This window comes from Mustela nivalis (genome assembly GCF_964662115.1).
Source record: "Mustela nivalis genome assembly, chromosome: 3".
NCBI lineage: Eukaryota > Metazoa > Chordata > Mammalia > Carnivora > Mustelidae > Mustela > Mustela nivalis.
Window position 1 is genome coordinate 86,776,526 of NC_139022.1, and position 16,475 is coordinate 86,793,000.

General features: G+C 40.3%; 1 protein-coding gene across 16 annotated transcripts in view; it reads right to left on the minus strand.

Moving 5' to 3' along the window:
• The window catches only part of MAST4 (microtubule associated serine/threonine kinase family member 4), a 548,711-nt gene that overhangs the window by 117,881 nt on the left and 414,355 nt on the right, over window positions 1-16,475 (minus strand). For all 16 annotated transcript variants that reach the window (XM_082723013.1, XM_082723009.1, XM_082722999.1 and 13 more), the window contains one exon: window positions 3,387-3,475. In XM_082723013.1, the coding sequence (XP_082579139.1) occupies window positions 3,387-3,475 (89 nt within the window). The remainder of the gene's footprint in view (window positions 1-3,386; window positions 3,476-16,475) is intronic.

Sequence of the window (16,475 nt, forward strand, 5' to 3'; positions counted from 1 at the left end):
GTTGGGAATTCTCCCTGGCATTCTTTGTCTCAAACACATGACACAGAAGACAGCAACGGGAAGGAAGAGGCTATGAGGCAAGGTGAGTGGGCAGGCATTTACCATCATCAAGACAGGAGGACTGGTCTTTATTTAATTTACATTTCCTCCTCTTATTATACATAAATAGGAAACTACCAGATTGTGACAAATACCATGTCTCACAAATTAAGTCTGACAGAGTTCTACAGGTTCTGAGCAAATAAAAACCTGTTGGCTCTTCGACCTGAGGGAAAATGCCGTCAGAACCTGACAGACAGGCTTCTCTCTGCCTACTCCTCTGATTATGTCTGAAGAGAAAAGAATTCAAGCTAAGTCTACATAGAGAAAAAGAAAAATAATTAAAAGGATCATTAAAGTCTTCACCACATTTTCTCTACTCTCAATATTAGCACTGAAGAAAATCACAGCAATAAAAAGACTCATCAGCGGGCACATAAACTAGGGTACAATTACTACAGAACACTACAGAGAGGAATAGGATTGAAGTTTTTAATCACTACTGAATTACACATAAGAAATAAAATTCATGATACACTTAGCACTTGTGTGTATTACCCCAACTCTTCAGGATGAAAGTAAAGAAACAATTCCAGGGGCATCTGGGTAGCTCAGGCGCTCGCGTCCAACTCTTGACTTCAGCTCAGGTCATGATCTTGGGGTCATGAGAACAAGCCCTGCGTCAGGCCCCATGCTGGGTGTGCAGTCTGAATGAGATTCTCTCTCTCCTTCTCCCTCTGCCCTCCCCCACTGCCCTACACGTACATTTGTTCTCTCTCTAAAAAAACAAGACTGCAACTCTTTTTTTTTATTTTAAAGATTTTATTTATTTATCTATTTGACAGAGAGAGAGAGCACATAAGCAGGCAGAGAAGCAGGCAGAGAGAGAAGCAGGGTCCCCACCGAGCAAGGAGCCCGATGTGGGACTTGATCCCAGGACCCTGAGATCATGACCCAAGCCGAAGGCAGCAGCTCAACCGACTGAGCCACCCAGGCGCCCCAAGACTGCAACTCTTAAAAAAAAAATAGATAGAATTCCAGCCCCAAGTAGGTATTTGGCCTTGCTTGCCCCTCTGTCACCTTTCACTGTTTTGATAATGATGTAACTATACATCTCCCTGGTATAAACAGTAATGACAGAAGTAGCTGGGTGGTCATCAAAGAGTTGTGGAAATTCACTATTACCAACTGCTTCCCCCTCCCCCAGCGATATCTCCCTCACACCTTCTCAGAGGTAATTACTACCATGAAATCTCTCTTTAAAAGGATTATGTTTTCCTTTAGGCGCTTAAAAGAAATGTATATACATGTTTAAGAGTATATGTGGGTATCCCTAAACAAAATACTGTTTATAGCTTCATGCTAACCTTACATGAATGGTTTCAACTAACTTTTTTTGCAAGTTGGCTTTTGCTGTCCAACATTCTCAGAGTTGTGTCCATGCAGACAGGCGTGGTGTTAATACTTCCTTTGTGCACAGTGTTCTGTGATGACTATGCCACACTCATTTACCCATTTTTCAACCGAAAGCTACTTAGGGGGCTTCAGATGTTTAGCTATTACAGTGTGGCTACTAAGAGTCTAGACCATGCCCTCCTGTGTATATGTGCAAGTTCTATCTGAGAATGGTATCTCTGAACTTCCGTAGTCTTACTTTAGTATCATAATTTTATCAACTCTTGTTTTACCTTTTTTGCTTTGCCATCTTTTATTTATTACTAAAGAGAGGGGCAACTATCTCTCTCTCTCTTGTTTCTTCTCCCCAAACCGGTTACTGTTAACTCCCAATCTCAATTTGAAAGCAACCCCTGAGCAAAAGGATTGCCTTCAGGAAAGAGTCAGAGCCCTATTTTTAAATAGGAAATGAGTATCATCTGAAAGCCCACTGGGGTTAGAGCTTCTACCAGAGTACAATGATTTAAGGCTTACTCATCCATCCTTTCCACCCGTCATCCTTCACAATCCTCAAGACAGCTTCTCAAAACACAGATCCTCCTCAAATCCTTGAAAGGCAATCAAAATCCAAATCCCTTGTACTCTCTTCCACCTCTTTCTCCACCTTCATGTTTTCTTACAATCCAACAAGCATGCCCCACTCCAACCACACTGGCAATTCCTCTTCTCTCACCCCATTTCTACCAGCCCGAGTCTTGCTTGGCTTTCAGCATCTTGACTAAGTGGCTCCTTCAAACTCTCCCATACTTTCCTGGTTGGAATGAACCCTTCTCTACCTTGCAACATCACGGATAATTAAAAATAACAAAAAACAAAAAACAAAAAACCCCAACATTCACAGTAATCTTCACTACACAGTTTTTCTAATGCGGCTATACTTTGCTTATAATTGGTACTTGAGGCCAAGGACTCATATCTTAATCTTCACTATCCCTATAATGATTATAGATGTAATAAATAAGTTATATCTGCCATTTCCAGGTAAGATCTGAGATAAACTCTTGCACACATACTAGAGAAGATATATCCTAGACTGTTACTAGCAGCATTATTTGTAACAGGGAATGTAAGTAACGGGTAAGTTCAACTTTAGGGAGAATAAATGCTGAATGGTTCTGAAAGAGGTTAAGACACAGAGCCTCAAAATATGGCATCCTGACCAACAGTATTTTAAGCTGAAGAAATAGGAGAAATGGCATGTGCAGGAAGGTTCTGTGGATCTGCACTTAAAGCAAAGGAGCGTCTTGATTCCTGAAGACAATGGATAGAGATTGCAAATGTACAGCTCTTGCTCAGTTTGCCCCGGTTTACTAGAGTTAGCTCATTTCTGCCCTTTCCTCGTACAACTTTTCATTCTTCCTCAAACCTAGCATCAATTCACTCAGTTCAACCATGTCTCTGGGTTTCCATTCCCTCATGAAGGCTCCTGTGTCATAGACATCTTCATTAAATAAATCTGTTGCTCTTCTCTTGTTAATCTGTCTTGGGTTAGAAGGTTCCCAGTGGAGAACTTAAAAGGGCAGGGAAAAAGGTATTTTTCCTTCCCCAGAGTTCTGAACACTGATCCTCTTCATGTGAACTAACACATCTGCATTACCCAGAGATAATCCCAACATAGAAACCTGTCTTGCAGGATCCACAGATTTAGAAATGGAGAAATCAATAACTGAAAAAGGATCCCATATAAAAAAAACTTCTCAATTTCAGTGTCCAAACACTCTGAAAGAGAGGATGAGGTTTGGGCTAACTTATCAGAAAGAACAAAGTACTGATAAAACAAAAGGAAAACCAAGATAAGCGGGAAAGCCACACCTGAATTTCAAAATGCTTGGATTATTTTAAGAACCAGCAAGAAGAAGGAAGACACAACTCAAGAAAGGGTAAGTCGTTACCTGCATGAGCAGAGAGAGGTGAGTGTGGTCGAGGCAGTGCTGGTGACTGTCCATTGCCTATCAAGCTTTTCCGGTTGCTTGTTCGGCAACTGTGAAAAGGAAAAACAAAATCAAAGTTTTAAAAAGCACATATAATGTCACTAATGTCCAGGAATATTCAATATACACAGATACTAGAGGTTCAGCAACCTATCTGCTCAGGCTGCGGCTTAAAGCTTTGCAAGTTAATATGCACTCAACTAATATTTGAGGGGTGGCTGCCCCCTGAATATTAGAAAATATAATGTATTCATATTGCATAACACCATCAATATGTTTCACCACCAGTGAAGTTGTAATTAAATGCCTTCTTTCTGCTCCCAACTGCAAATAGGTGACACGCCATACACCCAAGTGATAAATTAATGATTCAAATCAGCAAACCACAGGTAGCATCTCTGTTGACATGAAATTTCTAATACAAAATTACATGCAGTGAAGCGCAATGACATTCATCTTACAATGATGCACTAATTAAAAATCTAATTATTTAGACAAATTTCCTATTTGTGCCTTTTGTCAATAGAGCAGCTGATGCCCAAGATGTATTTCACTACTGATTCATTTTTCATCTTGAATACTCCACTCAAATTCCTCAATAAGGTAAATATTTTGGAATCATAAAAATGGACCCTAGTTGGTATTACAATAATAGTGAAAGCCTTTTGCCAAAGGCACACTACCTACTCTTTTTATCCTGGGTACTTACTCAATAGAAACAACCTGCTACATTCGGGCAAAGGGCAACTACTCTTTCCTGTTTCTGCCTGGACCAAGTTATAAAATACATATTTGGATTCGCAAATAACTCTCACAAGCAGCAAAGAATAAGATAAACATGAAACTGGCTGATGATGACGCGAAAACGATCTCCCCTTCATGTACTTTTCCTTCAGTGCAGACTGGCACTGCATTCTCTATTAGCAGTAAAGCAGTGAGAAAAAGGGGAGTAAAATCCAGCAGGTCACCTCACCAAATTCACCTATAGTAAGGTTCAGGGCCCTGTCATTCTATCCTCCTACACTTGGGCTGCCCTCAACTACCACTGAAGGTTTATCATAATCTCTTCTTGAATTCAGAATATACCTGTTTTAACAGGCGCTTCAAAGAGAAGTTTTCACCTGACTTCCAAATTAGATACCATAGACATATTTGAGAGTTTGCGTGGAATATTTGAAAGGGACATTTCTCAATATTCAAATAATACATTTAAAGACCAAACTCAATTTCTTTCAGTAATATTGACTTGGGAACCAATCCTCTCCCTTAAAAGTTTGCTGCTTATTATCATTTGTCAACATTCCCTTATTTATAATTTGTTAAGGTCAGGCTGCATCATTTTATTTTCCTTACTGAAGCAATCAACATCCCTTAGCATTTCTGTGAGTGTAATTAAGATCACGTTTAGCCTTAAAGAATTGCTGATTAAGAATAGACCCTTGATACTTAATTATAAAGGTGGACTGTGATACTATCAACTCATCTATCAAGAACTATATATGACCTATTAAATTCAAAATTCATAATCATTAAATCAGATAGTATGATTGTTTTAAAAAGATACTTTATAATTTATTTAGTGTTAATTGAAACTGATGTCTTCTTTCATTCCAATACAGGAATAGTAAACATATCATCTTGTTAATGTTAATAAAAGAAATTACAAATGACAGATTTATACTCTGGAAATCTCAGCCAAGTTATTTGTTAATTTAACTAAATTAACTGAAATATGAGTCAACTGCTAGAAAGATGGCTGTATTATTTTTTACATTTAGTATTTGATCTAAATCACTTATGAAGATTTTCTCTTGACATTCAATTACTAATGTTTATATATGTAAATAAAGTTTTCAGTAAATGTAAATCAATAGAAATAGTAACCTAATGAGGGATACAGGTGAAACATAAGAACTTAAAATCTAAAAAATGGTATTTCTTGAAGAAAACCTTAAAAAATTGAATCTTCCCAACAAACATATAGAATAACTAGTACACTACTATGGGCAAAATAAATAGACAATGATTTAAATTTAAAACAAAGAAAAACAAAAGAAATTTTCAAAATTATGTCAGTTACTTAAAGCCTACCAAGAAAAGGCAGGAAAGTTCTGATTTTAAAAATGTGATTAAAAAAAAAAAAAAAGAATCACAAAGAAATCTTTAAATAAAACCCAGAAATAGAATACACTTGTTTGCTTACTGTAAAAAACATTGAAATACAAAGTATAAAAATATGGTAAGTTTAAATTACATTCATCCTTTGTTTGCCTACTCTCTAAAAAGACAGTAATCTTTACAAACTAATGATTATGAATGCAATTTAGAGCAAAAGAAAAAAGGATTCTTCATCTATGAATATGGGAACAAGGAAAAAGTTAAAAACAAGGCAGAGGGAACATTTTATACAAAACCTTAAATAATCAGAGGCATATCTTATTGACAAATGTTACGAACAATCAAAGTTGAAACAGTCTTCTCTAACCTCTCTATGATCTTGAGCATGAAGGTAGAGACAGTATTAAAATTAAATAGACTTGAATCTCTCAACAATCAAACAGGAAGCTTTTAACATGAAATACAAAACCAAACTTTATAAAAATACAGATTCCTATGTATTACATCTCCATACTCATGAAGTAGTGCCTTGGCCTCACAAATAAATTTATTTATTGCTAAAATCCTTAGGGTAAAGAGGAATTTTAGATTGTATTTAACCCCAAAATACCTAATTCTTGAGATATATATATATCTATATAGATATATATATATAATGTAATATTGTATCTAATATATGTATATATATGGAAATACATATATATGTATATATGTATACATATATACACGTGTATATACATATATATGTAATATCTGTATATATAGTATAGATATGTATATGTATGTATATATGTATGTGTGTATATATATATATAATATAAATATATATATATATCTCAAATGTAATATTAGTGCTTTTAAAATCCTGGGGTCCCAGTGCCTGGGTGACTTAGTAGGGTAGGCAACTGCCTTTGGCTTGGGTCATGATCCCGGAGGCCCGGGATGCAGTCCTACATTGGGCTCCTTGCTCGGCAGGGATTCAGCTTCTCCCTCTAACCTCTCCCCTCTCATGCTCTCTCTCATTCTCACTCTCTTAAATAGATAAATAAATAAAATCTTTTAAAAAAATAAAATAAAATCCTGGGGTACTCTGTGATATTCTGTAGACAACTTTCCATGGGTGGGGGACACTGGCATTCATCCAATCTCAATACAGCTTGCTTCCAATATCTCTGACATTACCTCATTTTATTGTTCTAGGTACCTGATTCCCAATGAATGAATTAAAATCTGGTTTTAGTGGCACCTGAGTGGCTCAGTCAGTTGTGCACGAATCTTGAGCTCAATTCAGGTCTTGATCTCAGGGCCGTGTGTTCAAGCCCCACACTGAGCTCCACACTGGGGGTGGAGCCTAGTTAAAAAAAAAGAATTTAAAAAAATCTGATTTTAACCCCTAGTAAAACAATTTTTAGCTGGCAGGACCCATGAGCATTTACTATCTACACCGCCACTGCACCTGACACTGCCCACAGGTACAAAATGCTGAGTGGACCTCTGGGGTCATCATTTATTCCTCCAGGTTGTCCTGCAGGTGTAAGGAGAGGCTCATGGTATCCAAGCACAAAATGAGCTCCCCACATGGTGGTGACTATGCCACACTCATTTAATCCATAAAGTGAAGAAAGAGGAGATAGATACGCTGCCCCATAGACAAAATCCAGGTTCATTCCTTTATCCCCAGCATGACTGAGTCCATTCAGCCTTCCTTGCTTTTTCTGAAGCAGAGTCATCCCAGGAAAAAAAACAGGGGATGTCCTGCCAGTTAAGACAGAACTACCACTTCTACTGCAGCAGAAAACTCAACTTGTTTAAAACTGATCCTCGTCTAAGCTTGTAGAACTGTCTCCAGTTTTTGGCCTTTGGAACAAAGGTCATAGGATTGCAGAAGTCAAACTGAAGAATGGTCATACACCCAAGTTTCAGCTCTGCATCCCATAGTGCATTCTCTCTGCTCCACTCTTCAGAAAAGAATGGAAGCCCTTTCCCCTGACTCTGCTTGGATGTGGGAGTCAAACACAGGAATACCCAAAGAGGCACATTCGCCTCTTTGGTTCTCTGCCTGGAGCAACACAGGGAGGCATGCCGCCTCTGCAGCACATGCGCACTTTGTGCCATCAGTTTGGAAGGTGACGCAATGACACAGATTCTTTTTTGCAAAATTGCAACTGAGCCCAAGCAGCAGCCAGAGACAACCTGAGACCAAGGCAAACAGTAGACCAGGATAGAGAATGATGATGTTGAGAAAGTACTTCTTTTTACTTCATTCTTTAGTTCCTCCACCCATGCACGAACTATACACACGCAACACGCACACAGTACAACAAATACCGCTGACCATGGACCTGGGATCTGAGAAGAATGGGAAGTGGAAAGACAATGGAAGTACTTCGGGGTGGGTGCGCTAGGAAGCAAGGCAGGGAGAGACAGAATGACCTGGAGGGACATCACAGCTAGATGGGCACAGGGTGTGGGCATACTGTAGGGTGACACCAGGCTAGCACAAAAAAATGTTTTGTCTGCCTGGTTTTGGGCTCTGGCAGGTGAAGTGAGGATTGCACAGGGCACGCCTCCTGCTCCGAGTTCACCGATCCGATCACAAAGCATTCTACAAGGAGCTGGTCCATTTCCTAACCAACACCAACAGAGCCTCCCATTTGCCAGGAAGATAAAGAGACAGATCCTGTATCTTATTTTTATTTATTTTTTCTCAAAGTTTTTGTTGTTGTTGTTGTTGTTTTTGAGAGAGAGCACGCAGAGGGAGAGCAAGAGAGAGAGGAGACTCTCCATTGAGCAAGGAGCCCAATGCAGGGCTTGATCCCAGGACCCTGTGATCATGACCTGAACTGAAGGCAGATGTCCAACCGAATGAGCTACCCAGGCGCTCTGAGACAGGGCCCGCATTTTACCATCTAAGTCAAGCCTGACTCAAAAGTGAGGTTAGAGAGGAATGTAATGTACATATTTTGGGTCCAAAGCAATAATATTCTTTATCTGTGCAGGTTGTCCTTATGCTGAGGACTCCAATGAAGGGCCTGGCAGGACCGGCAAACCTCTCACATCTGAATCTGTCACATCCCTCCTGGCCAAAGAACCTGTTAATTATCCCCAACCAGGTGTATGAAAGTGGAAGGCCCACCAGACTATAGCCTTTTGCAACTGTTCTGAGTAGCTGAGCTCCAGCTTCATTTTAAATTACACTCATTTTGAGACATGAATACTCATCACGTCTGACCATAGCAAGACACACGGCAGAGGGGAAACCCCAACAGGCAGTAATTTCTAACATTCCGAGCTGATTTGAAAGGCCAAAGCTCAGGATGACGTGTGAACAGCCATGACTGAGGGGCAGTGATCATGCCGTGGACCGCATGGAGAGGGCCCCAGGAACTCAGATGCTAGGCTGTAATTTATTAGTTCATCTTGATGAAAAATCGGATAAATATGCACAGTGGACCAATTAAAGACTAAAGCTTTACTGGATGTGAACATCTGTTATTCTGAATACCTTAACAGAATCAGAACATCTGAATATTCCTTCAACGTAAAGGAAAGCTCCAGGCGAGGAAAGGGGGCATGACTATGAGACAAACGGCCCGGCTCGTGGGGCTCAGCTGACTACATGTTATAAACTGGGCCGGCTTCCGTGTCCCTCGCTGTACAAGGAACGGGCTACACCAAGGGAGAAAAAGAGTGATACATTTATTTTTCTTTTGTCTAAGATGTTTTAAAAAAAGAGGAAATACAGAAAAATAATCATCTCTACCCCTTGGCATGAAGAACTGTATCATTTTGTCCTATTTGTTCCTAATCACATAGCAGAGATAGGGAGGAAGTGTACCCTTGGACATGCAAACCAATCAATATTTTTCCACTCCCCAACCAGAGAACTACTAAAAATTGTGGCTTATATCTTTTTTGGAACTTGACCACACACACGTGCATCAGATGAACAACACCTCTGTATGTGTTTACAGTTTCACGAGTGGTTTCCCATACCAGGAAGAAATGACAAAGATGGGGGAGTGCACAAAAGGGATGAATGGCTTGCCTTTCAATGGCTCATTAGGCTTTATACCGTGGACCACCCCCCCCACCACCACCCCCGGCAGGGACTACCTGATTCTCTAAGAATGGACAGCTTCCATGGTCTTTCTTGACTAGACTATTTAAAAAGTTAAATTGTAGAAAATTGGTAGTAAGGCAGGGATTCTTGTTCACAAAATGCAAATGAGTTTTGTATGGTACAGACATAACTCATAATCTCCATGGAGAGATGATCCTGAACACTTAATAGCACTGTCCTATAAGATATTAACCAGTTCTGCACCTACTGGCAAATTTATGTCATCACTCCTATTGTGTGTGTGTGTGTGTGTGTGTGTGTGTGTGTGTGTGTGTGTGTGTTTCACAATCCTTTAATCTTTTTTAATAGGTTACTGCTACCCTCATTAATTAGTAACAAATAAAATCTTTAACATACGGTCATTTTATATTTCTAGGACAGTCGTGTTTTTTGACTTTCGTATAAATTACACTTTAGCTCACACTATAAATTATAGGTATGCTGCAACTTACTTTTTTCACTCAACATGTATTTTTGAGATTTAACCATGGCAACATAAATATATGGGTCTAATGCATTCCTTTTTTAGATTATTCACTTGAAGCAAATTTTAGAATTCTTAAAACACACTGAAATTATATATATCATGGACATTTCTTTTTCCTTTTCTGCAACACGAAAAGATCACTTCTATGTGTTCGCAAATCGGAATGCAAAAGCCTTGGGAAGTATCTTTGAGGCTGTATTTTGAAAGAAAAATTATATTAAGCACCATAAAGCAAATCTTCCTTAAAAATCTGTGGACACCCTCCCCCAAATCCTGCTTATTCCTTCAGAGGCTGCTCTGTCCCCATCTTCACTTCTGCCTTCATACTATTGTCTTCTCCCAGAAGATTTACATCCTTCTGATATAAATCAGTCCTCCTAAGCTCTCAGTAATTCATTCAACAAATTACTTTTTGAATCCCTAGTACATGCTAGATATACTCTAACTAGTAAAAATCCCTGCTACCCTCCAGGGGCTTCCTTTCTGGAGAAAGAAGCAGACCGTAAACACAGTAAATGAGTACAATTTATACTATACTATAGGAGATGGTGAGGACATTTATGGTGAGAGAGATAGCGATGGAGAAAAAGAACATAGGAAGTAGGTCAGAGAGTGGGGAGTGCTGCTGTGGGCCATCGCAGTTGTACAGAGGTGGTCAGGAAAGGCCTCTTGGAGAGGTGAGGAGTGAATGAGACCAGAAGGAGGAGGCAACAAGCATTCACAAAGAGAAGGAGAGGCCCTGAGACAGGAGCTGAGTGAGCCAGCAGCAAGTGGCCAAAGAGACAGTGGAGAGAGGGCAGGGACAGTTCTGTAGCAGCGTGCGAGGCCGGAGTGTGAAGTTTCAGTTTCTAGCCCAGGTGGAAAGGAACGGTGCTGGAAGGTTCCGAACATAATGTGACTTTTGTCTAAAGAGGAAGGTTCAGGCTACTAGATTGAAGTAACCAAAGGAGGAAGTCAGGAGGCCAGTTAGGAAGTTAAGCTGATGTACTCATCAACTCCTGTGATTATGGTTTATAATATTTTATTTAAAAACTAACTTTTATCAAAAATGGCTCCCAAACTCAATGTAAGCATGATGCCAGCCCATGCTGTCTTGTACAGTACCAAACAACAGGAGAAAGAGCCAGTGCCTGTCGTGGGGGCACGACCAAGCCTGAGTGCTACCAGCCTCAGCGTAACTGCACCAACACCATGACCTAGTTCCCACAGTCATTCAGGGAATGTAATAACAACTACAGCTGATGTTATCGGCTGGATACTCAAACTTAACTTTCCCATTAGTGGAAAAACTCCTTTTTCAAGGCATTAATTGTAATGGAAATGAAGAGTTGTTCACACTGTTTTCACCTAGGAGCAAAAAATTGGGGCTGATTACATACCTAGAAGAAGGCATAGGTCTCCCAAGCTTTAAAAAGTTCTCAGGAAAATCAACAAGAAAAAATATATATTACTTTATACAGTACTTCTTGGACATATATCTAATCCTTTAAGATAACCCGTAATGAAGTCTGGCCCAATTTTCTGTCTTCACAGAGGAAGAGAGGATATTAGAAGACACTATTTGGTATAACAGATAGCAATGGAATGTCCTTTCCCACAAACAAACTACTATGAGAGATAAGAACATGAAGAAAACATTCTCCAAGTGTTTCAAGTATAAATGAGATAAGAATAATTCACAGATAACTGACTTCTAAGGGCAGAATCTGAAAGACAGGTACAAAACAAAACGTGTTGCTGTTTCAAGTGTGACACAGAATCCCAATCATCCTTGAGACCTATTTCCATAAATAATAAGCACTAGAATTTGATAGTATATACCATGGATGGCAAACTGTCCTTCCATTTCATAGGTTTTCTCTAAATAATCCCTTCATCTCAGAGATCTGCCTGGCATAAAATATTCTTACATCCTCTTCCTTTTTAGTCTGTTTTCTGACTGTCTGAAAACAAGACATAGCAACGCAGCTATTTCTATGTGGCTGACATGGTGAGCTCTAATGTCGTATATGGGCCACTCAGCTGATCGGGGGCTGACATTCACCACACTGTTTCAGAGGGATCCTGGCAAGCAGAGTCCCCAGCCCGGAGTCACTCATTTGTTCAGTAAACATAACTGGGTATTCTACATGGAGGTTATAATCTAGGAGGGAGGATGAGTTCCTTGACACCAAACATTGTATTTTATATACTAGCGAATCTCTTTGGGTACCCAGAATGCAGAAAATAAAAATGACTTCAGTAAAGATTCAGTAAGTATTTTTGAATGATGAATCCTTAGTTAATTAACTTTAATCACTCAAAAATATTTACTGAATCTTTGCTGAAGCTGTTTCCAGTCGTTAAGAAGTTTATAATTTAACTTGGAGGACATAGTGTCGCTTGTAAGATTCAACTGATCCAAGATGATATAATACAGTCTAATACTACCTCATTGATCAAAGCCACGTAACTGAAAAAACACAAAAACTGATGGGACTGTGGCGCTGAATCTATGGCATGACACATCTTTCTGGAACAACCTACATAACACGTTGTTTTGAATAAAATTACAATGGGATAATCAGTGGAATTAAAAGAGGCTTAACATGACTCAAAGTCAAAGAGGAGCTGGTAGTGATAGGGGTATTTATAGAAGCAGGGTGGCGCCGAACCGCTAAAAATGTTAGAAGTAAAAAGTAATTCAAGTTGGGGGGGGGACCCGAGAAAAAAATTTTTAGTGCAATTTATCTGCAACAAAATCTAGGAGGTACCTAGCCCATATGCCCTTCAGAAGTCCTCAGACTTCCATCTATCTAATAAGGACAGCTGAGGGCTAGGAAAGTCAACAATGAGACACAGATGACTTGTGAACTTATGATTGCTCAGGGAGGACACAAAAGCTCAAACCTACATGGAAGACACAAAGTAAAGACTGTTCCTACCTGAGATGAGGGTGTGAAGAGAATGTTGGGAGGGCAAGGTGATTAATTTTGACCTAGGAGTTGAAAGACATGTTTTGTATCTTGGGAAACTGCTCCAAGGGTGATCTAGCCAAAACACTGTATGGAGTCATTCAAATCTATGGTGTCATCTATCCTGCAAAGCTGAAGAGCTGCTATCACCTGGCTGGGCCCACCTATGGCTAGGCTATCAGACTGGCAAAGAGAGACAGATTGGGGGGCGGTGGCCCTGGTTCCATAACTGGGTGAAGGGCCAGGGTCGAATACTTTTGAGACTCACACAAGCCTTTGGTTGTTCCCAGGGTGGCTGCACACAGGAACCAAAGGTTAAGTGAACAGACCTACTGGGGAGTTAAGAAAGAATAAACAAAATACAAATACAAACCAATGTTTCCCTAAACTTCCGCTGTCTGTGTGTGTGTGTGTTGCAGAAGGGGGGTGGGCTAATTTGTGACTTAAATATTTTTTTTAAGTTCCCATGTTTCATACTCAATATGGATGAAAGTTATGACTTGATACGTTTTTTCCTAAGGAGCAGAAAACCAAGTGCAAAGTCCAACTACAAAAGTTACTGTTAATCAATTTAATTTAATAACATTGAACTATTCTCAGTTGGCCAATGATGAGGAAATACATTTTTAAAAAGCCTTAGATAGTGTCAGCAGTACCAAACCAGAGGAAACTCATCACATTAAATCCAATGTTCTGATCTGCCTTTCCGGAAAGACCACAATAAAGTTTTACTATGAACTTCTTTCTCCAATAGCTACTGGTCTCTAATTTTTATCACTTTTAAGAAATGCTCCACACCTTTAGAAAGCTCAATGGTAAGATTTTCTTACTTCCAAATTTTACTCGGGCATATACAGAACAGCTGAACTGCTGTATGTAATACTGTTTTACCCACTCCAGACTTCTCCATCCAGAAATGAAATCTCAGCTTCACTTGCTATACCCAGACACTTTCAATTTGGTGGATATATTTTAGTCTGGTAGGGTAATTTAGCTACAGAGCTAAACACCCCCCCCCCAAAAAATCAAAGGCTCTGTTCCTTCTTCCTGGTTCAGAGGATCTTGGGGCCGCTTGGTTCCGACCCACAAAAGAGAGGCGAGTTTGCTTCTGTAAACACCCGATCTTTCATGAGACTCAACAGAAATGTATGTCAGACATGGGATGAGCAGCACGACTATTTAACACCACTCCAGGTCTAAAGCATTCTGCATTTGCCACGATTTGGCAGAACGGCCTGCCCAAGAGTGAACCGCCCCCGAGTCCACGTGCCTCCAGTCAGAACACAAACACACATGTGTAAGGCCGACAGCAGAGCTCCACTTTGTTCTCTTCCGCGAGGAAAAGTCATGCGGCAAAAAGCCATTATCTCTCTGTTCAGTACGTTTTGTTGCTAGCTGTGCCTAATTCTGTATCTTGCAAAATGACATTCTGTGAATGACAGGAATGTCAAAACTGTGGTAATGGGCAGGAGTAGAAGAAAACATTTCCTAGATGGAGAAACAACAGGAAAACTGCCAAAAGGATGTGAGCATTAGGTGTGTGTTCGTCCCATACTCACACCCCACCCCTATTTGTTCTTCATAGGAGAAGGATGGAGCCCTCAAAGGAGGGAAGAACAGCCTATCTTGGTGAAAAGGGGGGGGGTGTCAAAGCATGTTTTCCTTTAATTAACTGGACAAATGTCTTTTTCCCCCCCTCCTCATTTGTATTCACTGATGTTTTCTTAGTGGGCCTCTCATTTTGCAAAGATGAAACTGGCCACAAGGCATCGATTCTCTTGGTAAAGACAGGAGGGCTGGAGAGATACCAGAAGATGCTGACTGGTGAGTTTGTTACCCAGAATTCAGTGTGGGTAGCCAATTCACCTTGCTCTTGCCATTTGGGGGCTGAGCAATAGAAGAGTAGCTCTAGAAGATGACATGCTGTCTGCCAAGGCAGCGTGACCAAGTCGTGGTAAAAAGGGCCAAGGATGGGAGGTCAGGTGGCTCTCACAACCAGGGTACCGTCAAAGTCGGAACTCTGCATTAGACAGAGAAATACATTTAACTACGACTTACATGGGTGTATAAAAATTCTATCCCAGAGAGAGAGAGCTAGATCTTTTTAAGATTTCATGGAATGCTATAAAATGTAAGGACTTGCTCTTGGTAGATCGGTTTTCCGATTCCAACCCTCTTAAGCCCCAATTCACCATCCTGTAGAATAGGGATAAGAATACGAACTACCTCAGAGGGCTGGGTGGAGATTAAATGAGATAATGCATGTAAAGAAACTGTCATCACAGCACACGGCACACAGCAAGTGCTTCATAAACAGGAGTTGTCCAAATAAGACGTTTTGGTCTCTCTTGCATATGTTCTTTCATGCGTCAATGTTTTAGTACCTACAGTGCAGCGCTGAGGCTTTCCCTCAAGGCTCTTAGAACAAGAGGCATTAAGATTACCCACAGAATTCTAAGGGCAGGACAACGAATTACGTAAAAGGTAAAGAGGCTAGATCTAAGGCGACAGGACTTGATGACAGCAAATGAAAATACTAACAGTTACAGAAAAAAAATGTAGCAACACAAAGGCTTATTGGTTGGCTTTTAGAAACACAGAGAAACAAAAGCTGCGGAATCACAAGTTCAAGTGTCAATCCAAGCACTGACCAAGGGCTTCAAACTGGCAATGCCAAGGTGGAAGGACGTATAAGGGGCCCCACCCATTCACTGTTTCAGACCAACTGTCAAAACCATGTGCATCGGTCCCCCTTTGCCCAGGGCCATCCATCATTTCGATCACCTAGCGACCATCCTCCCCAAGCAACCTTCTGGCTAGCTTCATGGAGAGATATGCCCAAACGTGAACAAAAACAGCAATAATAGTAACTGCTAACTTTGACAACTACTGAATACAGGCCAAGAAACAGTTTAATTTTCACAATCCTGTGAGGTGGGATTTCTTTTTATCCCTATCTAGCAGATGTGAAAACCAAAGATCTGAGAAGTCTAGAGGCTTCTCTGACAAGATCACACGAGCAGTACGAGGCAGAACTGGAATCACATCCAGGCGGTCTGCCTTCAGAACCTGTGCTTGCAGTTATCTTGTGCAAGTGTCTATAAGACTGAGAAAAAGAACTCTGAGGGGTTTAAGCTCAATAATGACTGTATTTATTTATTTTCAGGATTTTGTTTTTTATTTGTTGGCGAGAGAGAGCTCACAAGCAGGGAGAGCTGAATGCAGAGGGAAAAGCAGGCTCCCTGCTGAGCAAGGAGCCAGATGTGGGACTCAACTTCAGGACCTTGAGATCATGACCTGAACCGAAGACAAACGCTTAAGCAACTGAGCCACCCAGGTGTCCCAGTAATTACTATGTTTATTCTTGT